This window comes from Anomaloglossus baeobatrachus, chromosome 5 (assembly GCF_048569485.1).
Source record: "Anomaloglossus baeobatrachus isolate aAnoBae1 chromosome 5, aAnoBae1.hap1, whole genome shotgun sequence".
NCBI lineage: Eukaryota > Metazoa > Chordata > Amphibia > Anura > Aromobatidae > Anomaloglossus > Anomaloglossus baeobatrachus.
In genome coordinates, this window is record NC_134357.1 from 97365512 (window position 1) to 97392688 (window position 27177).

The window sequence follows — 27177 nt, forward strand, 5'->3', positions numbered from 1 at the left end:
TGAAAAAATCCAGCATCCGTCAAATATAATAAAATTTAAATTTTAAAGAAAAAAGTGAAAAACAAGAAAACGTTTCATGTCATAGACACGCAAGTCTACGCGTTTTAAGCAGACTGACTGCTCTTAATCATGACAAATCATGTTTGTCATGATTAAGAGCAGTCCATCTGCTTGAAACGCATAGACCTGCATGTCTACACATGCTTCCATGAAACGTTTTTATGTTTTTAAAACTTTTTTCACTAAGATTTAAATTTTACTATATTTGACGGATGCTGGATTTTTCCACTATTTTTCTTCATGTGAACACCTGAATGCCGGCTCAGGTTTTTGAGCACTGCTCCCATATGCCTGCTGCCTGGTGAGCTGTTACTCTCTCCTCTCTTTATTTTTGCAGTGACTTTATGTCTGAGTTCACAGACCTGCGTCTCCTGGCAGTAAACAGCGTTTTTTTTGCCAGGAGAAGCAGATTTGATGATGAAATTTTTACACTATATTCATGCTCCCAATCTACACCTCCTAGCAAAAAATTGCATCACTACTGCATCATACTGCATCACAGCATTAAAACCATTTTTTTTTTGCATTTTTGGGCCAAGAGATGCAAATTTGGTGATAAAATGTTTACACCATAATCATGCACCCCATGTACACCTCCTGGAAAAAATTGCATCATACTGCATGCAGTGGTGATGCGTGTTTTGTCAGGAGCAGTAGATTGGGTGCAGGAAAACGATGTAAAAAATTCAGCACCAAATCTGCATTTCTTGGCAAAAAAATGTGGTTTTCTGCCATGAGATGCAGGTCTGTGAACTTGGAGTTAACTGAGGTCACCTGAGGTCAGGGTACCTGTGGTCAGAGGTGAGGTACCATATGAACCTCCAGTTCTAAACCAAAAATAACCTAAGTGATGTCACTGCTAATCTCACTGCTCAGTCTGCATGAAGTCCACAGTGGGTGGTCATTGTTCTATGGCCATGCACTGTGCCTTCAGATGTAGCAGAGATGGAATCAGCATGGGACCTCGTGTGCATAATGTCAGACCTGGATCTTTTGGGGGTAAATATAAAGGTGAAAGAGGGTGTTTTTTTGGTATTTCATTTCAAATAAAATATTTTTTCAGTATTTGTGTATTTTTTTTCATCTACAGATTAGTGATGGGTGGGTCTCATAAATGACTCCCATTACTAATCTAGGGCTTAGTGGCAGCTTTGAGCTGTTATTAACTCCTTATTTTACCCCGACTGCCACTGCACCAGGGCAGTCAGGAAGAGCCGACTGCCACATCACCAAGGTTTCGGGATTATCACATCTAATGGATGAGACAATCCTGGGCGGCTGCAGGCTGCTATTTTTAGGCTGGGGGCTAAATAAGCATGGGTTTCCCAAGCCTGAGAGTACCAGTCCCCAGCTATTGGGATTTGTTATTGCTGGGTATCAAAATTTGGGGGGGACCGCAAACCATTTTTTAAAATTATTTATTTAAATAAAAAACAAGCCAAATGCATTTCCTCTTATTTTGATACACAGCCAAGATAAGTGCATGGCTGGGGGTTGCAGCCTGTAGCCATATGCTTCATCTGTAGAACACTTATAAATTTCTGTTCACCATGAATTGCTGGAGCAATCAATACTATTCCAAGTCTGTAGTCACCTGTCACTTAGGTGTATGCAATAATTTCCCCCCCCAAAAAAGTTCCAATACTGCAAGTCAAGAATCCATAAAAATCCTTTCTTTTATATATTCCAAATACTAAAACATCAGATGAGTCTGTACAGACCCGTCTGATGTTTTAATATTTGGAATAAATAAAAACATCATTTTTATTGATTCCTGCAGTATTGGAATTTTTTATTTTTTTCGCTTGGTACAGGGGGACCCTGCGACAACGTTTTTTAAATTTATTTAGTTTTACACCATGATAGGGACCTGCAGACAGGGTCTGTGATTGCAAGCAGTCAAATGCTGTCACAGGCTGGGGTCGCATCTGACTGCAACTAATCACAGACATGAAACTGACAGTAGGCGAGGGAAGCACTTAATATGGATGAGCAAAAATGAGGGACCACAGAAGAAGAGTGAGTGGCTGCATGAATAGTTACAGCTGCACTGGAGACTAAGTAAGTATATCAAGCTTGCTTGATTCTTACTTTCTTTATTTTTCCCTTATTTCTTTTTTTATTTCCCCAAATGCCAGATACAAATCCTTAGCCAGCGTTCCCTGATAACTCTGGGAACCGTCAACTGGATACTTTTGAAACTGCGTGGATCCGGACTTTTATCAGTACGGGTCCACCCATCACTACTGATTAGTTTTCCTCTAATCTAATCCCCCAACAATTTATTGTGAATGCAACAGTCAGGCTTAGGCCGGTGTCCCACTTGCAATTGCCTTGCGTGTATCTCGCGCGAGTTTTGCGGGGTATCACCCGTCACGGACTCTCACTCTGCTCACAGGTGCGAGTCAGTTGCATGGATCTCTATGTAGCTGACCCGCTCTTGTGCGGAGAGTGTGAGTCTGTGACGGGTGATGCACCGTGAAACTCCCGAGGCAATTGAAATTGGGACACTGGCCTTACATTTCTATCCAGATATACTCCCTGCAGAAAGCGTTTGGCGGATTCGAGCTTGTGCTGCACGGTTCAAATCCACAATATATCCTATGCATATTTTTTTTTATCATTTTCTAAGTATTTCATGCACTGCAATGCACTTTTGTAGCATTACATTTTTGATGAATAAATCAGCATTCTTTTACAGAGCATATTCTTTTTGTCTTCAGATACAGGATGTATTTTACAGTAATGTTTCTGACTAGTGATGAGCGAGCATGCTTGTCACTACTCGGTACTCGCACGAGTATCACTGTACTCGGGCTGCTCGGCGGGGACCGAGTAATCTCGCGATACTCGTGCTTTACTCGTGGTCTTCATTTCTGCATGTTGGCGCTCTTTTGAGAGCCAGCCCTCATGCAGGGATTGGCTGGCAGACCACTGCAATGCCACAGCCCTGTTAGTTGTGGAATTGCAGTGATTGGCCGGCCTGCACAGCGTCACCGAGCCTTTATATCGGCCGGCGCGCTGTGCTCTGCTCACAGCTATTCTGACAGTGAGTGTAGGGAGAGTGTCGCTGATTCAGGGAAAGCTGTGCGGCCCTTTATAGCTTTTTCAGTTGCAGGGCTGCAAACAGTGTGACCAAAAGTCCTTCTCAGGACTATTCTAGTTGTATACAGGCAGGCAGGGTATAGCCAGGTCGGAGTACAGTAGCAGAGTCCTTCTCAGGACTATTGTTGCTATATACAGGCAGGGTATAGCCAGGTCTAAATACAGGCTAGTGACCAAAAGAGTCCTTGTCAGGACTATTGTAGCAGTATACAGGCAGGCAGGCAGGCAGGGTAGTGGTGACCGTATACCAGCCTTCATATCTGGGGCTGGTGTACACAGTGTAAAACAGTCCAGATAGTGTCTGACTTGTCTGTACTGTAATTGTCGCTCCCCAAAAAAACCTGTTAGGTTATTATTGCGTCCGTGCTTGGTTTTTAAAACCGCACGTGTGTGCCTGTTGGTGGCAGCGTACAGGTGCACTGGTGTGCGTTTACCAAACTATTATATAACGCACAAGTGTAGTGTATAATACACGTCAGTCAGCAGTGGCTGATAGTGTCAGAGTTCTTAATTTTTGCTCCTAAAACCTGTGTTAGGTTATTATTGCGTCCGTGCTTGGTTTTTAAAACCGCACGTGTGTGCCTGTTGGTGGCAGCGTACAGGTGCACTGGTGTGCGTTTACCAAACTATTATATAACGCACAAGTGTAGTGTATAATACACGTCAGTCAGCAGTGGCTGATAGTGTCAGAGTTCTTAATTTTTGCTCCTAAAACCTGTGTTAGGTTATTATTGCGTCCGTGCTTGGTTTTTAAAACCGCACGTGTGTGCCTGTTGGTGGCAGCGTACAGGTGCACTGGTGTGCGTTTACCAAACTATTATATAACGCACAAGTGTAGTGTATAATACACGTCAGTCAGCAGTGGCTGATAGTGTCAGAGTTCTTAATTTTTGCTCCTAAAACCTGTGTTAGGTTATTATTGCGTCCGTGCTTGCATTTAAAAACCGCACGTGTGTGCCTGTCGGTGGCAGCGTACAGGTGCACTTGTGTGCAATTTCCAGAAACTTTGATATAACGCACAAGTAGTGAATATACACGTCAGCAGTGCACAGCATTGCAAAATGCGCAAGGGCATTGGCAAGGAACAAGGAAGTGGACGTGATGGTGGTGCAGGCAGAGGCCGAGGTCGTGGGCAAGCTCTAATTTCGCCACAACAAAGGGCCACATCTAGTCGCTCGCACGTCCTGTCCCAAATTCTTGGGGACCGCAGCAGTACACCGCTCTTGAACCAAGACCAGTGTCAACAGGTTGTTAGTTGGATAGCGGATAATGCTTCCAGTCAGATTGGCACCACCACAAACACTCTGTCTTCCACACGGTCAAGTGTCAGTAGCCGTGATACTGCACCGCACATTTCTGAACCTGATCCTCCTTCCTACCACCAGGCTGAGTACACGTCCTCCTCGGACATTAATGATCCCACACTTGGACACTCGGAAGAGCTGTTCACGTTTCCATTCACACATTCTGGCCTCTCGCCAGCTCATATTGAAGTGGGTCATGAGGAGATCGTCTGTACAGATGGCCAAATATTTGAGCAGCCACGTTCTCACGAAGTTGGCAACGTGTCTCAACAAGTGGTGGACGATGATGAGACACAATTGTCAGCAAGTCAGGAGGAGGAGCAGGGTGCGGAAGAGGAAGACGACGTGGTGGATGATCCAGTAACTGACCCAACCTGGCAGGAGGATATGCAGAGCGAGGACAGCAGTGCACAGGGGGAGGGAGGCGTAGCATCACAACAGGCAGTAAGAAGCAGGGTGGTGGCCCCAGGCAGAAGTCAGGCAACCGTTCCCCGGAACAACACGACGACACAAGGTGCCTGTACAAATGTTAGGTCTTCACGAGTCTGGCAGTTTTTTAAGTTGGATCCAGATGATTCAAAAAAGGCCATTTGCAACACCTGCCGTGCCAGCATCAGCAGGGGTACCAAAACTAGCAGCCTGACCACCACCAGCATGATCAGGCACATGTCAGCCAAGCACCCGACTTTGTGGGAAGTACAACAGAGTCGAGGAGCAGTGCTTGCTGATGTCACTGCTACGTCTTCGCTGGTTGTGCATGCGAGCCAATCCTCTGTCCATGCTGCCTGCGAACAAGCCTCCTCCACTCCTGCACCTGCAGTTGCCTACGCAGAAAGAACACCATCATCAAGCACGTCCTTGTCCCAGCGCAGCGTTCAGTTATCCATTCAGCAAACCTTTGAACGCAGGCGCAAATACACTGCCAACACCCCACATGCCACAGTTCTAAATGCTAACATTTCGCGACTGCTTGCGCTGGAAATGTTGCCTTTTAGGCTGGTGGAGACAGAAGCATTCCGTGACCTGATGGCGGCAGCTGTCCCACGTTACTCGGTCCCCAGCCGCCACTATTTCTCCCGGTGTGCCGTCCCCGCGTTGCATAACCACGTGTCACAAAACATCACACGTGCCCTGAACAACGCTGTTTCACCCAAGGTCCACCTAACCACAGACACGTGGACAAGTGCTTGTGGGCAAGGCCGCTACATCTCGTTGACGGCACACTGGGTTAATATTGTGGAAGCTGGGACCCAGTCTGAGCGAGGGACGCAACACGTCCTTCCCACACCAAGGTTTGCAGGCCCTACCTCAGTCAGTGTTTCACCCACACTCTACAGCTCCGGAATGTCATGCTCTTCAGCCTCCTCCTCCTCCTGCGCATCCTCATCCACTGTGCCCTCCACACCAGTCACAAGCTGGAAGCACTGCAGCACTGCCTCGGCGAAGCGGCAACAGGCTGTGCTGAAGCTAATCTGCATAGGTGACAAACCCCACAATGCAGAAGAGCTGTGGACAGCTCTGAAACAGCAGGCAGATCACTGGCTCACACCTCTGAACCTAAAGCCAGGAAAGGTCGTTTGTGACAATGGCCGGAACCTGGTGGCGGCTTTGAGTCGAGGCCAGCTGACACATGTTCCATGCGTGGCCCATGTGCTCAACCTCGTGGTTCAGCGGTTTATAAAGTCATACCCAGAGCTGTCTGATCTGCTGGTAAAAGTTCGCCGCCTGTCTGCACATTTTCGAAAGTCACCTACTGCTTCAGCCGGCCTTGCCGGCTTTCAGCGCCGTTTGCATCTTCCGGCTCACAGACTGGTGTGTGATGTCCCCACGCGTTGGAATTCAACTCTGCACATGTTGGTCAGGATATGTGAGCAGAAGAGGGCAGTTGTTGAGTACCTGCATCACCTAAGCCGTCGGGAAATGGGTCAAACTCCACACATAACACCTGAGGAGTGGAGATGGATGTCAGACCTATGTACCATCCTCCAAAACTTTGAGGACTCCACCAAGATGGTGAGTGGTGATGACGCCATTATTAGCGTCACCATACCGCTACTCTGCCTTCTAAAACGGTCCCTGCTGAAAAACAAACATGATGCATTGCAGGCGGAGCGCGATGAGTTGCAGCAAGAAACAGTAGTGGGTGTGGGTGATAACACACAGCCCAGCCTCGTCTCATCACAACGTGCAGTGGAGGACTATGACGAGGAGGAGGATGAAGACATGGAGCAACTCTCCGGCCAAATTGAGGATATGACATGCACACCAGTCATATCCTCGATTCAGCGTGGCTGGCCAGAGGACAGGGTAGATGAGGAGGAGGAGGAGGAGGAGGAGGAGGAGGAGGACAGCATGTTCAGTCATCTTGTTGGTCAGGCTACTGAAGTCCTGGCTGTTAAGAGTCTGGCGCACATGGCTGACTTTATGGTAAGCTGCCTGTCTCGTGACCCTCGCGTTAAGAACATCTTGGCCGACAATCATTACTGGTTGGTAACACTGTTAGACCCACGCTACAAGGAGAACTTTTTGTCTCTTATTCCCGTGGAGGAGAGGTCAACCAAAATGCAGCAGTTTCGGAAGGCCATACTCACGGAAGTAGGCAAAGCATTCCCCTCACAAAACGCTAGCGGCATAGGTCAGGAATCAGTGGACAACCGAGGCGTACAGCCGAGAGAGGCACAAGTCCAATCCGCCAGAGGTAGGGGAACAGTCTTTAAGATGTGGGACAGTTTTCTCAGCCCCTCACGTACCACAGCCCCTGAGGTGCGGGGTAGTGCCACAAGAAATCCTAAGTTTGCCCAGATGCTGAAGGAGTACCTTGCAGATCGAACAACTGTACTCCGACATTCCTCTGTGCCTTACAATTATTGGGTATCCAAGCTGGACACGTGGCATGAATTGGCTCTCTACGCCTTGGAAGTCCTGGCCTGCCCTGCTGCTAGCGTTTTGTCAGAGCGTGTTTTTAGTGCCGCAGGTGGAATCATTACAGATAAACGCACCCGCCTGTCAACTGAAAATGCTGACAGGCTGACTCTGATAAAGATGAACAAGGGTTGGATTGGGCCAGACTTCACCACACCACCAGCAAATGAGAGCGGAGTTTAAAGTTTGCCATGTACCTCCACTCACCCATGGGTACACTTCTCGACTTTGGATAATCGCTGGACTGCTCCTCCTTCTCCTCATGCGCCATCATGATGACCGTTACAATAGTTAGGTCTTTGTTTCAGGTATACCCCCAGTGGTAAATTTTTTCGCCCATTCTTTGCAGAATGGACATTACAACGACAGGAGACCCGCTCCTTTGCAATGGGAACAATGTTTTGAGGCCCTCATGCACGTCTCTACCCAGGGACAACGTGGAGCCTCCCAATTTTTGGCTGCCCTGCCTAAGGGCTATACTGAAATACACCCACTTCCTTACAATGGGCACTTCAGGTTTACAGGCCATCATGCACGTCTCTATCCAGGGACAATGTGGAGCCTCCCAATTTTTGGCTGCCCTGGCAAAGGGCTATACTGAAATAGACCCACTTCCTTAAAATGGACACTTAATGTTTTGAGGCCATCATGCACGTCTCTACCCAGGGACAATGTGGAGCCTCCCAATTTTTGGCTGCCCTGGCAAAGGGCTATACTGAAATACACCCACTTCCTTACAATGGGCACTTCAGGTTTACAGGCCATCATGCACGTCTCTATCCAGGGACAATGTGGAGCCTCCCAATTTTTGGCTGCCCTGGCAAAGGGCTATACTAAAATAGACCCACTTCCTTACAATGGGCACTTCAGGTTTACAGGCCATCATGCACGTCTCTATCCAGGGACAATGTGGAGCCTCCCAATTTTTGGCTGCCCTGGCAAAGGGCTATACTGAAATACACCCACTTCCTTACAATGGGCACTTCAGGTTTACAGGCCATCATGCACGTCTCTACCCAGGGACAATGTGGAGCCTCCCAATTTTTGGCTGCCCTGGCAAAGGGCTATACTGAAATACACCCACTTCCTTACAATGGGCACTTCAGGTTTACAGGCCATCATGCACGTCTCTATCCAGGGACAATGTGGAGCCTCCCAATTTTTGGCTGCCCTGGCAAAGGGCTATACTAAAATAGACCCACTTCCTTACAATGGGCACTTCAGGTTTACAGGCCATCATGCACGTCTCTATCCAGGGACAATGTGGAGCCTCCCAATTTTTGGCTGCCCTGGCAAAGGGCTATACTGAAATAGACCCACTTCCTTACAATGGGCACTTCAGGTTTACAGGCCATCATGCACGTCTCTATCCAGGGACAATGTGGAGCCTCCCAATTTTTGGCTGCCCTGGCAAAGGGCTATACTGAAATAGACCCACTTCCTTAAAATGGACACTTAATGTTTTGAGGCCATCATGCACGTCTCTACCCAGGGACAATGTGGAGCCTCCCAATTTTTGGCTGCCCTGGCAAAGGGCTATACTGAAATACACCCACTTCCTTACAATGGGCACTTCAGGTTTACAGGCCATCATGCACGTCTCTATCCAGGGACAATGTGGAGCCTCCCAATTTTTGGCTGCCCTGGCAAAGGGCTATACTAAAATAGACCCACTTCCTTACAATGGGCACTTCAGGTTTACAGGCCATCATGCACGTCTCTATCCAGGGACAATGTGGAGCCTCCCAATTTTTGGCTGCCCTGGCAAAGGGCTATACTGAAATAGACCCACTTCCTTACAATGGGCACTTCAGGTTTACAGGCCATCATGCACGTCTCTATCCAGGGACAATGTGGAGCCTCCCAATTTTTGGCTGCCCTGGCAAAGGGCTATACTGAAATACACCCACTTCCTTACAATGGGCACTTCAGGTTTACAGGCCATCATGCACGTCTCTATCCAGGGACAATGTGGAGCCTCCCAATTTTTGGCTGCCCTGGCAAAGGGCTATACTGAAATACACCCACTTCCTTACAATGGGCACTTCAGGTTTACAGGCCATCATGCACGTCTCTATCCAGGGACAATGTGGAGCCTCCCAATTTTTGGCTGCCCTGGCAAAGGGCTATACTGAAATAGACCCACTTCCTTACAATGGGCACTTCAGGTTTACAGGCCATCATGCACGTCTCTATCCAGGGACAATGTGGAGCCTCCCAATTTTTGGCTGCCCTGGCAAAGGGCTATACTAAAATAGACCCACTTCCTTACAATGGGCACTTCAGGTTTACAGGCCATCATGCACGTCTCTATCCAGGGACATTGGTGAACCTCACAATTTTGGACTGCCCTGGCAAAGGAAAATACTACAAAGACTCACTTCCTCAAAATGGGCACATTAGACTCAAGAGGCCTTCATGTACGTCTCTTCTCAGGGACATCGGAGTGCCACACAATGTTTTCACGTAAAATCTTTCATGTATTAATCTCAAAAAGTAACATACACCAGCTCTATCTCACTATTGGGTATGTGCCCTTAACATTTCTGCCATGAAAAATCATTTTGGGGTCATTTTGGAAGGTTTTCTGGTGAGTCCGTAAAAATGGCGTAAAACGCGGACAAAATTGTTCACAGCTGTGACTTTTGAGTGATAAATGCTTCAAGGGGTCTTCCCCATGCTGTTGCCATGTCATTTGAGCACTCTTCTGAGACTTTTGTGACATTTTTAGGGTTTCTCCATGCTGCCGGGAGGTCATTTCACAAAAATACTCGGGTCTCCCATAGGATAACATTGGGCTCGTTGCTCGGGCCGAGTACACGAGTATCTTGGGAGGCTCGGCCCGAGCTTCGAGCACCCGAGCTTTTTAGTACTCGCTCATCACTATTTCTGACCTTTCTCCACCATAAACATACAAATATGTTTTTTTCCCTGATAAACTTTCTTTTGCGGCCCTTATACTACTTTAGTGAAGCTTCTCTGAAAAGAATCTCAACTGTTTTGAAAATGAGACTATAACAATAATCTGTAAAATGGAAATACTACCTTGATTATTCTGCTAATAGAACCATACAAACTATAGAGAATATTTTTCAATAAAATACAAAGAGAAAACAGGACATTTCAGGTTATACCATTGACATGGCATTATATTCCAATGATATAATGTTCCAAGTTTAAGTAATGTAACACTTGAGCTAAGCAATTACTATCATGCTTTGAATAATTCAGTATACATATTTTTGAAGTTTTTCTATAGATTAAACTGTATAGTCTCACTATCATTTTTGATAATTATTATAATTTGATAGTTATGAAAGACCTTCATACACATTAGGCAAAAATATACCAACCCCACTAGTAGGTAATAAGTGAAGATTGCCTTTCAGACTAAGACATTCAATTTTAATTTTATAAGTCCACTAACTCCTGCTTCTTATATTTGAGAGTGCTTCTCCACCCATAATCCTTCTAAAAATAGTTTTAAGGTTTTCAAAAATGGACATAATGAACAGCAGTGTCAATACAACATTGCTGTGCCCTTGTATGTCTTATATCTTATTCGGCTATGCCCATATTTGACAAATAGGTCGCCGCTATTCGACTATTTGGGAATATTCTATGCGCAATGTAAGTCTATGGGAAACCTGAATAGTTGCCGAATAGCAACTATTCGGGTTTCCCATAGACTTACATTGTGCATCGAATATTCACACAGCGACGACCTAGTGGGTGAATATTCGCGAAGCCGAATATTGGCGAATATTTGTGATATTCGATCATCCCTACTTGTAATCCAAAACCAGGAGAAGGTAAAAAATATAGAAATGGTGCATGTTTCTATTATACTTTTTCTCTCATTGTTCCACTTCTGGTTTTGGCTTACAAATACTAAAGCAAGAAACTCATCAAATACTTATGTGCTTATGGCCCCCTTCACACGTCCGTGATACACGTGCGTGTTTGCTCCGTTTCCGTATATACCGGAGACACTGCCAAACGTGCACCAATGTTATGCAATGTTTGAGGACACACGTGCGTTATTTCATAATGTCTGTGTGTCTGTGTGCGTGCTACGTTTGTGTCTCCATTTTGCACTGAAGCATGTCCGTTTTCAGAACGCAACATGCAGCATGGACCCAATGAAAGTCAATGGGTCTTGCGCATGTCCGAGTGACACGGACGCATCTCTGTTTGCTCCCTGTACGTTTTGTGCTTTTTTCATGTGATGTCGGTCTTTTTTCTTTTTCTGTTTCGTTCTCTCCCTCAGTCCGACGGTCGGTCTCTGTCTATGTCTGTCGGTCAGTCTCTCTGTCTTATCTGTCCCTCTCGCTGTCTGTCGGTCAGTTCCCCCCCCTTTCTCATACTCACCGTTCCCCGATCTCCGGTGCGGTGCTGCACTGCTGTTATAAAAGCTCCGGCGGCTTTTCCTCTTTTGAAAAAGCCGGCCGCTCATTAATCAATCTCGTATTCCCTGCTTTCCCCGCCCACCGGCAAATATGATTGGTTGCAGTGAGACATGCCCACACGCTGAGTGATAGCTTTCTAACTGCAACCACTCACAGCCGCCGGTGGGCGTGTCACTATGGAGCAGAGAAATAAATAAATAAATAATTAAAAAAAAACGGCGTGCGGTCCCCCTATTTTAATACCAGCCAGATGAGCCATACGGCTGCAGGCTGGTATTCTTAGGATGGGGAGCCCCACGTTATGGGGAGCCCCCCAGCCTAACAATATCAGCCAGCAGACGCCCAGAATTGCCGCATACATTAGATGCGACAGTTCTGGGACTCTACCCGTCTCTTCCCGATTTGCCCTGGTGCGTTGTCAATCGGGGTAATAAGGAGTTAATGGCAGCCCATAGCTGCCACTAAATTCTAGATTAATCATGTCAGGCGTCTCCCCGAGATACCTTCCATGATTAATCTGTAAGTTACAGTAAATAAACACACACACCCGAACAATCCTTTATTAGAAATAAAAAACACTAACAAATTCCCTCCTCACCAATTTATTAACCCCAACAAAGCCCTCCATGTCCGGCGTAATCCACGGACCTCCAGCGTCGCATCCAGCTCTGCTGCATGAAGGTGAAAGGAGCAGCAGAATACACTGCCGCTCCTGTCCTGTCAGCTCCACGCAGCAAATTAGGTGAGTAGCGCGATCAGCTGCTGTCAGTCAGGTAACTCACGGCCACCGCTGGATTATATAAAAATATATTTACACTTTTAATTTCTCATGTTTTATACTTTTGAAAAATATTAATAATTGGCTGGAGAAATGAAAAAAAAATAGCTTTATTTTCATTTAAAAATAAAAAAAACCTTTTAATGACATCTCCTTTAAGTGAAATATCCATATGTGACAAGTTGGATGAGTAATGGAAATATTACATTCTTCAAAAATAGCAGTTGCACTCAAGTACTGGAGTGCAACTGCTATTTTTGGATATTGTATGTCATGTTCAGTATGCATCAGTTCAGACTATGAGATTAGGAAGTGCTGGCAATTTTTCTAATTTGTATTATGGAGTCATGTCCTTTGTATTTGCACTCCTCCCAGTTACTTCAGGTGTTTTTTAATTTTCATTTTGCAGATTCTACTCTAGCCAATATAATAGTTCAGTTTGGACAAGAGAGGCATGGTATTTAGAGTAGGACCCAGATGAGAGTAAAGGGGGCTTTACACGCTATGATATTGTTAATGTTTTATCGTCGGGGTCACGTCGTTAGTGACGCACCTCTGGCTTCATTAATTTTATCGTAGAGTGTAACACTTACCAGTGACCTTAAATCTCCTCCAAAGTGGTAAAAATCATTCACCATGGAGAGGTCGTCCTAAAACCAAAAATTGTTAATGGTTGTTTAAAGATGTTGTTCCTCGTTCCTGCGGCAGCACACATCGCTGTGTGTGACACCACAGGAGCGAGGAACCTCACCTTACCTGCGTCCCGCCCGCAATGAGGAAGAAAGGAGATGGGCGGGATGTTCGTCCCGCTCATCTCCGCCTCTCCGCTTTGATTGGTCGGCCGCTTAGTGACGTCTCGGGGACATTGCCATGACTCCAAACGCACCTCTCCCTTGAGGGAGGGATTGTTCGGCAGTCACAGCGACGCCACCAACCAGGTAAGTGCGTGTGACGCTGCCGTAGTGATAATGTTTACTGCGGCAGCGATCACACGATATCGCATGCATGATGGGGGCGTGTGCTTTTGTCTACGATATCGCTAGCAATTGCTAGAAATATCGTAGCATGTAAAGCCCGCTTTACAATTTGACGTTGGTCTCTGGGCACAGATAAATGTTGCCACCTTTATGGGCCTAGTAACTCATATTGTTCAAACTAATCTTTACATTTGTTTTCATGTTTTCTTAGCAGTAATGCGTATTCACATTCCAATTTTTACCATCCATATTTTAGTTTTGCTCCTTCCCTACTTGAGTGCAACTGCTATTTTTGAATAATGGAAATACAATGTTTGGTGTCATTGGGACTCTTTTTGAATAAAGTATATTCATTACATTTTTGCATAACTTAAATTTACTCATGCAAGTATTTTTTTCTGTTTTGCAGGCAGAACAAGACAATGGTCACCCACTCCCAGCATTTGCTAATCTTCATATAGATATCTTGGATGAAAACAACCAAGCTCCATATTTCACTTTTTCAACTTATCAGGGTTATATCCTGGAGTCATCGCCTGTTGGAACAACAATCTCAGAAAATCAAAACTTTACTGCTCCACTGGGTTTTGTGGCTCTGGATAATGACATTGAAGAAGTGAGTCATCATATTTTATTACCTTAAAATGTTTGGTCTGTATTTAAAAAGTGACTATTATAAAGATTAATGTTGAAAGAGATTTTACATGATGCATTACATGTATGATCAACATTTGTAAATCATTTGTATCCATTCTGATGGTATAATCAGGGCTCTATTTTAAATGTCACGTAGTAGTTTAGGTTACTAAGATTGATTTGCATTAAAGACCAGGTGCTTTAAATTACGCCTTTTGGTAACAACTAGCGATGAGCAGCTTTATTAAGAATAACATTTGCCCAATCACATGGATTTTACTAGGAGATTTAATTTGCAGTGAATGTACTTTCCATGAATTATAAGTGTATTACGCTCTAAGGTCTGTAGCATCACCCAGGCATAATAAACATAACATTTGGAAAAAAAGAAAAAAATAACTAAAAAAAAAAGTCCCAGGGTGGAGTGCCATCATAAGTAGGGAAGAGCGGTTCAATTCGAGGCTCGGTTCTCCGACAGCAAACGAGCCTAGCTCCACAGGCTTGAACTTGATCCGAACCCTGGATCAAGTTACTGATTGGAAGTTTGATTCTCTGACCACATACAGCCATCCATAAGCAGATCACTTCCGGAGGGGGTGGGCAGGCTTTTTCAAACTTTTTTTTTTGGACACTACATGTGATTACGCTGTTACCCCCAGTGTGCGCCATTCAAACAGTGCACAAGGCTGAGCACCAAGCATATCTGAGCACAGCTTTGGTCTTGTGAGTTTTGTTTAAACCACACAAATCTTGATTTTTAAATTTGGTGTTTGGTTTAAAAACCACACCTCAGGTTCGCTCATCTCCAATCATAAGGTCATGGCATACACCATGATGATGTTTCTGCAACCACACAATGCACATGTGCATAGACATCCCGGGCTTAGCCATCGGGCTCTTCCGAAAGCCACGGTGTACATATCCTGTAAAATTATAATTATTGTCAAATTTAAGTACAATTTAGAGGGAACTTTACATGAGAAAAACATGATTAACCTACAGATTTGGGTTTAATATGCAGGTTAACAGCATTCTGAACCTGCCCAGCACCCTCACATAGATCCTTGCTTCTGGGAGGAAATCAACTTTATTCCTCTTAGCAACATTCAGCTCCCAGCTTTAATGCTCAGCTGACTGTCAGTCAGCTCTCAGGGCACAGTTACAGCCAACACCCATTATACACTGAGCACAGACTGAAACCATGCCAACGTCATCCATATGACAAGAAGCTGAATGCTGCCAGTGGGAAGAAAGTTAATTTACTCTAGACAGCGAGGATCTAAGTGGGGGTGCTGGGGAGGTTCAGATGCTACCAACCTGCAGCTCAACCCCATATTTTCAGGTTAATATTTTAAACATGACAGGATCCTTTTAATTCCAATTCGCCCAACTCTAGTTACAAATTATATATAGTGGCACTTACCAGCTGTTTGCACATGTCCTGCTCCCTACTGCAACACAACAACTTTTTTTTAAATATAATCTTTTTTTTAATGAAAAGGTCCAGCATAAAACTTGTTATGCAAACATCCAAATATACTTAGGGTTACATTTATTACACTAGTCCATGAAAATAATTGAGGTAATTTGTGCAAACTATCTTAACATGATGATTACCCTTAAAAATTTGGTGTATATGGGACTATCTGAATGTCAGAAAATGAAATCAATAAACAGATGTAAAAGGTGTATTCCCTTTGGTGGTATTTTTTCTGACTCTCTTAATAGTAAAACTGCTTAAAGCCTCAAGAATACACAGTCCTTGAAAATCACACTTAGGCTGGAGTTACACTTGCGTGTGACTCGTGCGAGTATCGGATCGCACTGCCCGGACTGGCTGGCTTCTCTTCTGCCAGGAGCGGCTCCGCTGTATGTTTTTCTATGATGCTGACCCGCTCCTGTCAGGACAGCCACGGCCGGGCCGGGTAGTGCGATCCAATACTCGCACGAGTCACACATAAGTGTGACCCCGACCTTACTCTGCATTTTAAAAAATATACTATACCAACTACTGAGTAAGTCATAATATTTTGAATGCAAAATAAAAAACAGTTTGAAGCAGCTAGCCGACAGAGAACATGGAAAAGTGTAAAAACACAACTTCAGCAAGTCAGTGGTACACATCCAATTCAAGGGATCCACTTGAAATAATCATGCCATGTAAGAAAAATGACATCGTCCCAATGGCTCAAAGTATCAATCCAACTTTAATCCATCAAGGTCAGACAGCGACGTTTCGACTATAGAGTCTTCATCAAGCTAAAATTAAAAATTAAAAAGCTAAAACTGATAGTGCTTCCTGCACTGGACCCATTGGTCATGTGATCAGTAGGATAAGAGCAGGAGCTGCTGAGTCTTAGTAGACAAAGTCAGCTCTGCTATGCTGCCAGAAAGCTGAATTTCTCCTGTAACTGGGGTTAATATACCATCAACAATAATGAATTAATAATAAATAATAAAAATAATGTATTAATATGTTAAAAAAAACCTTTTAAGATTCTTGGGGGTGGATTATATGAAGTAACTCAAAAATAAATAAACCAAAACCAAAAAAAAAAAGATATATTGCTCGACTGTATGTCCTTATTGCTAATTCTAACCCCATCCATTTAAAAAAAAAATACATGTCCCAAGTATAAAAATAATTGCCACTGAAAAGATAATCCATTTGAATTTGTGGTTTTTTTTTCCTTATGGTCTTTTGTGGTCGTAAAAAAATTAAAAATGTTAAATATTTCATATTTTTCTTTTTTTTTCAGCAAAACAGGAGTATAAAAATAACAAATTTTAACCTTGATGTATCACAAAAAAGAAAAGCGTTCAAAGTAATAAAATAATAAACAATACATTTTTTTCAGAGCAATTGAAAGCACATGTAAAAATAAAAAAATCTGAAAGTGTGCCTGGCCTGGTCAGGAAACAGGAAAGGGCATGGTCCCGATCTGCTTAAGGCATCTGTTATATCAAATGCTGATGTAAACAGTGTTTAATAAATGTCAGCTAAAATGCAAATTAACACAAGCAGTTAACGTTTTTTATCCATATACTATATGTGCTTTATGCTAACAGCTTACTAAGTTACAGCTTGAGATGTAATAAGTAAATTTTGATAGCTATTAGTGATGAGCGAGCATGCTTGTCACTACTCGGTACTCGCACGAGTATCACTGTACTCGGGCTACTCGGCGGGTACCGAGTAATTTCGCGATACTCGTGCTGTACTCGTGGTCTTCATCCCTGCATGTTGGCGCTCTTTTGAGAGCCAGCCCTCATGCAGGGATTGGCTGGCAGACCACTGCAATGCCACAGCCCTGTTAGTTGTGGAATTGCAGTGATTGGCCGGCCCGCACAGCGTGACCGAGCCTTTATACCGGCGGGCGCGCTGTGCTCTGCACACAGCCATCTCATATTCCCTGCTTTCCCTGCCCACAGGCGATAATGATTGGTTGCAGTGAGACACGCCCCCATGCTGAGTGACAGGTGTCTCACTGCACCCAACCACAGCAGCCGGTGGGCGTGTCTATACTGTGCAGTAAAATAAATAAATAAATAATTTTAAAAAACCGGCGTGCGGTCCCCCCAATTTTAATACCAGCCAGTTAAAGCCATACAGCTGAAGGCTGGTATTCTCAGGATGGGGAGACCCACGTTATGGGGAGCCCCCCAGCCTAACAATATCAGTCAGCAGCCACCCAGAATTGCCGCATACATTAGATGCGACAGTTCTGGGACTGTACCCGGCTCTTCCCGATTTACCCTAGTGCGTTGGCAAATCGGGGTAATAAGGAGTTAATGGCAGCCCATAGCTGCCAATAAGTCCTAGATTAATCATGTCAGGCGTCTCCCCGAGAAACCTTCCATGATTAATCTGTAAATTACAGTTAAAAAACACACACACCCGAAAAATCCTTTATTAGAAATAAAAAACAATAACAAAGTCCCTCATCACCAATTTATTAACCCCGACAAAGCCCTCCATGTCCGGCGTAATCCACGGACCTCAAGCGTCGCGTCCAGCTCTGCTGCATGCAGGTGACAGGAGCTGCAGAATACACCGCCGCTCCGGTCAGCTTCACACAGCAACTGAGGTGAGTAGCGCGATCAGCTGCTGTCAGTCAGGTAACTCACGGCCACCGCTGGATGCAGCGGTGGCCGCGAATAACCTCAGTGACAGCTCAGCTGATCGCTATACTCACCTCAGTTGCTGCGTGGAGCTAACCGGAGCGGCGGTGAGTAGCGCGATCAGCTGAGCTGTCACTGAGGTTACCCGCGGCCACCGCTGCATCCACCGCTGGATCCAGGTAACCTCAGTGACAGCTCAGCTGATCGCGATACTCACCTCAGTTGCTGCGTGGAGCTGACCGATGCAGCGGTGAGTAGCGCGATCAGCTGAGCTGTCACTGAGGTTACCCGCGGCCACCGCTGCATCCACCGCTGGATCCAGGTAACCTCAGTGACAGCTCAGCTGATCGCGCGGCTGTCTTCAGTTGCTGTGTGAAGCTGACAGGAGCGGCGGTGTATTCTGCAGCTCCTGTCACTTTCAGGCAGCACAGCTGGATGCGACGCTGGAGGACTGTGGATTACGCCGGACATGGAGGGTTTGTCGGGGTTAAAAAATTGGTGATGAGGGACTTTGTTAGTGTTTTTTATTTCTAATAAAGGATTTTTTGGGTGTGTGTGTTTTTTAACTGTAATTTACAGATTAATCATGGAAGGAATCTCGGGGAGACGCCTGACATGATTAATCTAGGACTTATTGGCAGCTATGGGCTGCCATTAACTCCTTATTACCCCGATTTGCCAACGCACTAGGGTAAATCGGGAAGAGCCGGGTACTGTCCCAGAACTGTCGCATCTAATGTATGCGGCAATTCTGGGCGGCTGCTGACTGATATTGTTAGGCTGGGGGGCTCCCCATAACGTGGAGCTCCCCATCCTGAGAATACCAGCCTTCAGCCGTATGGCTTTATCTGGCTGGTATTAAAATTGGGGGGACCGCACGCCGTTTTTTTTAATTGTTTAATTATTTATTTCACTGCACAGTATAGACACGCCCACCGACTGCTGTGATTGGGTTCAGTGAGACACCTGTCACTCAGCGTGGGGGCGTGTCTCACTGCAACCAATCATAGGCGCCGAAAAGCAGGAAAGCTGGGAATTCAAGATTGTTTAATGAGCGGCCGGCTTTTTCAAAAGAGGAAAAGCCGCCGGAGTTTAGTGAACAGCTGTGCAGCGCCGCGGCAGTGATCGAGGAACGGTAAGTATGAGAGAGGGGGGAGAATGACCGACAGACTGTGAAAGGGGGACAGACAAGACAGAGAGAGACAGACAGAGCGAGACCGACCGACGGGAATAGAATGAAAAAAAAAATGACCGACATCGCTAGTAAAAAGCACAAAACGTGCGTTTTGGACATCGGAGTGCCACACAATGTTTTTACGTAAAATCTTTCATGTAATAATATCAAAAAGTAACATACACCAGCTCTATCTCACTATTGGGTATGTGCCTTTAACATTTCCGCCATGAAAATTCATTTTGGTGCCATTTTGGAAAGTTTTCTGGTGAGTCCGTAAAAATGGCGTAAAACTCGGACAAATTTGTTCACAGCTGTGACTTTTGAGTGATAAATGCTTCAAAGGGTCTTCCCCATGCTGTTGCCATGTCATTTGAGCACTCTTCTGAGACTTTTGTGACATTTTTAGGGTTTCCACATGCTGCCGGGGGTCATTTCAGAAAAATACTCGGGTCTCCCATAGGATAACATTGGGCTCGGTGCTCGGGCCGAGTACACAAGTATCTTGGGATGCTCGGCCCGAGCCTCGAGCACCCGAGCTTTTTAGTACTCGCTCATCACTAATAGCTATCACTATTAGTGATGAGCGACCACTACCATGCACTCATATGCTCAGTACTCGTATGAGCAGTCAGATTCTCAGACAGGAGCAACTCGAATGCCAAGTATAATGGAAGTCAATGGGTAACTTGAACATTTTTCCAATAGATCTTCCAGATACATGATCGAGTTTTCCATTGTCTTCCATTATACATTATACTCGGTACACAAGTCGAGCATCAAATTGCTCGTTACGGGTATCAAGCACCCAAACATGGTCGTGCTCACTCATCACTAATCATTATTATAAAGGCTACTGTATTTCTTTTATAATGTATAGGGTGGAAAACCGTCTGACTGCTTAACTATATTTCTTTAAGGAGACAAAAAAAGAGACAGTTTCACTCTGAAAAGCTAGAACATGAAAACCATGAGTGTAAGAATATAGATACGCATTAATGATAAAGGAAATCTAAGAAAAAAATTGAGATACTTTGCATATAAAAATGGCCATTTTAAAGTCAGCCCAGTAGCCACGTCACAGTATACCTCGTATACTGGGTATCTACTTTGAACTGAAGCCCCTCTCTGGGTTTAAAAACATCATGTGTATGGGCAAGTAGCAACCTACCATAGAGAATAAAATCACCTGCGGCTAGTGGGGTGCACAGTCAGAAGGCATGATGCCCAATAATCTAGACAAAAAGACTGAAAGCACTCCCAAAACTGTAATGTGAACTGATGCATAACTGAACATGACACAAAATGAAAAAAAAAATGAGAAAGTTTCACTCTGAAATGCTAAAGCATGAAAACCATGAATGTAAGAATATAGATATGAATTACTGCTAAAGGAAATCTAAGAATAATTGAAATATTTAGAATACAAATATGGCCATTTTTATATCTGCCGAGTAGCCACATCACAGCATATGTCATTACTGGGTACCCACTCTGAACTGAAGCCTCTCCCTGGGTTCCAAAACCTCCTTTGTATGGGCAAGTAGAAACCTACTAGAGAGAGTAAAATCACCTGTGGCTAGTGGGGGAGGGGTGCACGGTCAGAAGGCATGACCCCCATTAATCTAGACAAAAAGACTGATGGCACTTCCAAAACTACAATGGGAACAGGTGCATAACTGAATATGACATAAAATGGCAAAAAAGAGACAACTGCACTCTGAAATGCTAAAGCATGAAAACCATTAATTTAAGAATATAGATATGTTTAAGGAAATGTAAGAAAAAATTGAGATATTTAGCATACAAAAACTGCATTTTTTATATCTGCCATCTTTACTATATTTCTTTGATATGTTATGTGAGTAATGATTGTTATAATTATTATGATCTTAAGGCAATCATTATTTTAAGTCTAAGCAAAACTATCACTTATCTGAATCTGAATGTGAGGTTAGACTTCAGGCCATAGCTTGTCTTCCATATGGTCACAGACGTGTGTTAGACATGCTGTCACTAGTAGAAATTTTAATCCCTTGTTGCTAGAAATACAAAGTCAGTGACATTCCCTGTCATATAGTATTACCCAGACTTCTGAGCAGGTAGTCGATCCTAATTGACTTACTAGCACTAAAGGCTATTTACAGATAAAACAATGGGTAACATTTGGTCAGCGCCTTCGGCATGAACAGCAGAGAGTGTTCTACTTATCAGAACAAAAGGTTTTATTTGTGAGTTTGGTATGTTTACTGACTACTGATTTGTTTTATTGTTTTATATGGTTAACTGTGAATGTTCACAAGTTTCTAAAGCTCTTTTGAGGTGTCATCTGAAATTATTTTTATGTATTTCTCTATATTTTGGCTTTCTTATTTGAACTAGACAAGTATACAAAATAGAAATTGGTTTACTTGACACCCTGCTGACATAATGTACTGCCTATTTTTACAAGACCTTGGAAGATAGGTGTCCACAGCAGGATATTTGATTGATTTGATTTTTGCTAATGATTTTGAAGTGTAGAGAAGCAATTTTACAGTACTTGAAAGTTCTTGATGTTCCTATCTGTCTTGTTTGATGTCCTGAATTGACGAATATGGTAATCATGAGGTTAAGATGCTTTGGGGCCTCACTAGACAGACAAAAATGATGTCTGAGACTCATCTGCAATGGAAGTTGAAAATATCTCACACTTGCATCTTTAATCTCTTTGACTAAGTATTGCATTAAACTTGTTAAAAAAATTAACTAATTGTGAAAATTAATCATAGATTGCTTTAGTCATAGAAAACTGCTTTTGACAGCTATTCAAAATAGTAAAAATTCTAAAATATCTGATATATCAGACATTTTGATTGGTGGGATCCAAGGGGTAAGATTCTCAACTATGACTAATATAAATGCGTAGAAGTGCATTTCTAGGCATTACTTACCTCCGACTGAAAACAGGCTCATAGACTTTTTTCAAGCTCATCTTCTGACTCTAAAGTATGTCTTACACCATCATTTAAAAAAGACTAACTCAGACACTTGTGACACAGCAATCTCGACATTCCCTATTAACCCCTATTCAGAGATTTAGAAGTATAAGTAGGCCATCTGGACCATGTTTACCGATTATTTACTGGCCAGAGGAGGGCACATGCGGCAAGGATAGTCAAACTAGCTGGGCAGAAAAAGAAGTGAAAGACACTGAGATAGAATCAGAAGGGGTTACTATATCCAGGGGAATAGCTGGAGTCGGATACAAGGAGGTGAATCAGAGCATTGTGACAGAAGGAAAGGTTAGATAAGATGTGATCAGGGATGTGATTTTGTCAGGGTCACAGGCCAAGTCAAAAAAAGGAAGGTACAATATTTATGTTTAAAATATGGCACTCCTGATCAACAAAAATTGTTCTTTTGGTGCCCGCATAGGGTCCATTCCTATTCATACAATGTGAAATAGTAATCTGGCACTCAAAATGTATTTGCTTGGTGGGAGTTTATTTACAGGGAAGATACTTGTGGGACAAATATTGACATTTCAGTCCCATTGCGGTTAAGATCGAGCTCATTTCCATTTAAAACCACCTTAACAGCACACACAATGCGAGCGTCCTTCATACCATGAAGCAAAAGCTAATTGATTACTGTACAACGGTACCAGTCCACATCAGGATTGATACACGATTTATGTGCTACTGAGGATGGTCCATAGGACCGAAATGTCAATATTTGTCACACAAGTATCTTGCCTATAAATAAACTCTCACAAAACAAATACTTTTTAGTGCTGAATTAATATTTCACAGAAATAGGAAAAGCATCACTGAATAATAGCAAGATAGTATTCTGAGTAAAACAAGCACAATAGTTGGTAATTCCCAGCACAATGCTGGGAGAATACTGTAAGTAGGGTGTAGTACTGCCTATTTAGAAACAGCAGGGAGTTGAAGACACTTGAGCTGTTGAAAAGTGCACAAAGTATCCCTTTGTAAACAAAATATGTGCTGTCCTGTGATAATGGCCATAACATCTCCTCCATCAATATGGCATCACCTTACAGGCATTACTGGAACAGGTCCAGGTTGATGTTTAACACTAAAGGGGGTTTTACACGCTACGATATCATTAATGAATTATCGTCGGGGTCACGTTGTTTGTGACGCACATCCGGCGTCATTAACGAGATCACAGCGTGTAATACTTAATAGCGATCTTAAACGATCGCAAAAGAGGGCAAAATTGTTTGCCGTGGAGAGATCGTCCTGAAACAAAAAATCGTTTACAGGATGTTAGTGATGTTGTTCGTCGTTCCTGCGGCAGCACACATCGCTGTGTGTGACACCGCAGGAGCGAGGAACATCTCCTTACCTGCCTCCACCAGCAATGAGGAAGGAAGGAGGTGGGCGGGATGTTTACGTCCCGCTGATCTCCGCCCCTCCACTTCTATTGGCTGCCTGCCGTGTGACGCTGATGTGATGCCGCACGACACGCCCCCTTAGGAAGGAGGCGGGTTGCCGGCCAGAGCGACATTGCAGGGCAGGTAAGTGCGTGTGACGGGGGTAAGAGAGGTTGTGCGACACGGACAGCGATATGCCCGTGTCGCACAACCGACGGGGGCGTGTACAATCACTTGCGATCTCGCTAGCGAGATCGCAGCGTGTAAAGCCCGCTTAACTCTAGCCCTTATGCTAAACTTAAGCCCAACCTTAACCGATAGCCTAACCTTAGTCCTACTCTTATTTCTAGTTTTAAGCCTAAGTAAAAACAAATCCCAGCCTTCATTCTAGTTTGAATTAAAAAAGTGTAAAAACAGAAAAAACATCTTAATAATGAAAGAAGAAACAGGATTCAATACCTTCTTCATTCATTACCTGGTCATGTTCTTTTATCTCCGTTGTTCCTTGACAGCTACACAGCCGAAATGAATTTGTCAAAGGTTGCTGCACTATGTATAGGCACTAGCAGCAAGATGACAAAACTCACTTAATTATACTAATCTTTGTCCTTTTAGTCACTGATTATGCAGAGCACAGCAAGGAATGACAAACTCAAACTGCCTGCTACACTCTGCATAATTTTGTGCCTTTCGACTTTGGCATATGGAGCAACCAGCACTTTAAGCCCCCATTGTATGCCACATAGCCCTTGGCCAGTCTCTAAATGTATTTTTTTTATTTGCTTCTCTATCAAAGAGAAAGGCAGTACTGCTGTGTCTTTGATTCATATATCCTGCAGCCTTACATGTATTTTAGCACCAAACTGAGAAGTGTAAATTCAGGAATAAACAAGCTCAGAAAATAATCCTATTTAAAAAAATAAATATTTATAAAACTGGAATAGTAAATAAAAATCAGCAAAAGTACTTTTACAAATCGGCGCCGCCGTTGTTGCAAGCAGCCTGCTGCAGTTCCTACTACGCCCAGGCACCGGTTACCATTTTTGGCTGTGCCTTGGGTTGTGCAGCTGGCTGGTCCTTCCTCCATGTCTAAGTGTGGAGAAGTAGAACAAGGAGAGGAAAAGATTCCGCACAAACAGTCAGGGGCACACCAATAGTATAGTATATAAAAAAAAACACCTTTATTAATTGCACAAGAAAAACATCTTAAAACTGTTAAAAACATATATAGAGACAAAAACACCCACTGAGCGGGACCGAGACCCCAATGTCATAATAGTGGATGTGACAGTACAAATGTAAGGTAAGATGCAATATCAAAAATAATATGACAAAACAGACCCCATAAATGGTGCAATATCAGATATCAAGTGTCAGATATTACTCGATAGATGTGTATGAACCATGGAAGTGCCTGGAGAGTATCAATCACTGGTACTAGCATGTGCTAGTGCATACATCACAGAGTCAAAATGTCCCTGCAAGGGTGACACAGTGAACCAGGGTGAATAAACGATGCATAGATATACAGGTATATAGTAACATGCAAATGGCAATTAATACACCCTGAGAGTATACACAAGCTCAACGTTTATAATAGCAAAGTAACAGTGACATCCAATGCTTGGACACCAGAGTGATATATATGCCGTTAGAATACCAGGGGTGAAATCAAGCAGCACCAGGTGTCCTGACAGGTCAATCAAGCCACAGTAGCAGAGATATGGATAACAATAGATACACCCTAGAGGTATATATACATTCAACGTTTGTAATAGAGAAGTGGTGATGACATCCAGTATTATTAGACACGATACATAGGTATATAGAGATATGCTAGCATGCGGATGACAATTGATACACCCTGAGCGTATGCATAGGCTCAACGTTTATGGTAGAAAACCCGCCCTGATGAAGCCGCTGCTGCGGCGACACGCGTCGGCCACCCACCTTTGAGCGATACTCTTGACCGCCCCCATGTTTTACTGATATGACTGACTGACCCTGGGTCCGGTATTGGTGACTATTTATGTCCATTATACCCTGTGTCTCTACCATGGCCTTGTCCTCCTTTGTCCACATGGTCCCTTCTATGCTATTGTGGCTCGTTTGACCTATTAGGGCATTTGGTGCTGTTTGACTCAACCCTTGATACTTTAGCCGCATGTTCATCACTCCCACGTCCAATCATTGGATGTTACTGCCGCTTTTGTATCACTAACGTTGAGTGTACATGTACCTCCAGGGTGCATCAATTGCCACCCACATTTTTGGTATTGTGGTTCGATTGATCTACCAGGACACCTGATGCTGTTGGATTTTACCCCTGGTATTCTAGCTGCATGTATACCACTCTTACGTCCAAGTATTGGATGTCACTGCCGCTTTTCTACCATAAATGTTGAGCCTATGCATACGCTCAGGGTGTATCAATTGTCATCCGCATGCTAGCATATCTCTATATACCTATGTATCGTGTCTAATAATACTGGATGTCATCACCACTTCTCTATTACAAACGTTGAATGTATATATACCTCTAGGGTGTATCTATTGTTATCCATATCTCTGCTACTGTGGCTTGATTGACCTGTCAGGACACCTGGTGCTGCTTGATTTCACCCCTGGTATTCTAACGGCATATATATCACTCTGGTGTCCAAGCATTGGATGTCACTGTTACTTTGCTATTATAAACGTTGAGCTTGTGTATACTCTCAGGGTGTATTAATTGCCATTTGCATGTTACTATATACCTGTATATCTATGCATCGTTTATTCACCCTGGTTCACTGTGTCACCCTTGCAGGGACATTTTGACTCTGTGATGTATGCACTAGCACATGCTAGTACCAGTGATTGATACTCTCCAGGCACTTCCATGGTTCATACACATCTATCGAGTAATATCTGACACTTGATATCTGATATTGCACCATTTATGGGGTCTGTTTTGTCATATTATTTTTGATATTGCATCTTACCTTACATTTGTACTGTCACATCCACTATTATGACATTGGGGTCTCGGTCCCGCTCAGTGGGTGTTTTTGTCTCTATGTATGTTTTTAACAGTTTTAAGATGTTTTTCTTGTGCAATTAATAAAGGTGTCTTTTTTTATATACTATACTATTGGTGTGCCCATGACTGTTTGTGCAGAATCTTTTCCTCTCCTTGTTCTACTTGCTTCCTCTTCCTCACCAGTGTGCACCCAAATGATTTGGTTCCAGTATTAGTGGTGCGCTCCACCATCCATTTTTCTAAGTGTGGAGAAGTGGCAAGGGCGCATGCGAGTGCTGATTTGC

At 43.8% G+C, this 27177-nt stretch overlaps 1 protein-coding gene across 1 annotated transcript in view; it reads left to right on the forward strand.

Moving 5' to 3' along the window:
* The window catches only part of PCDH15 (protocadherin related 15), a 2365808-nt gene that overhangs the window by 1085885 nt on the left and 1252746 nt on the right, over positions 1-27177 (forward strand). Inside the window, exon 12 of the mRNA XM_075348720.1 lies at positions 13965-14171. Within this exon, the coding sequence (XP_075204835.1) occupies positions 13965-14171 (207 nt within the window). The remainder of the gene's footprint in view (positions 1-13964; positions 14172-27177) is intronic.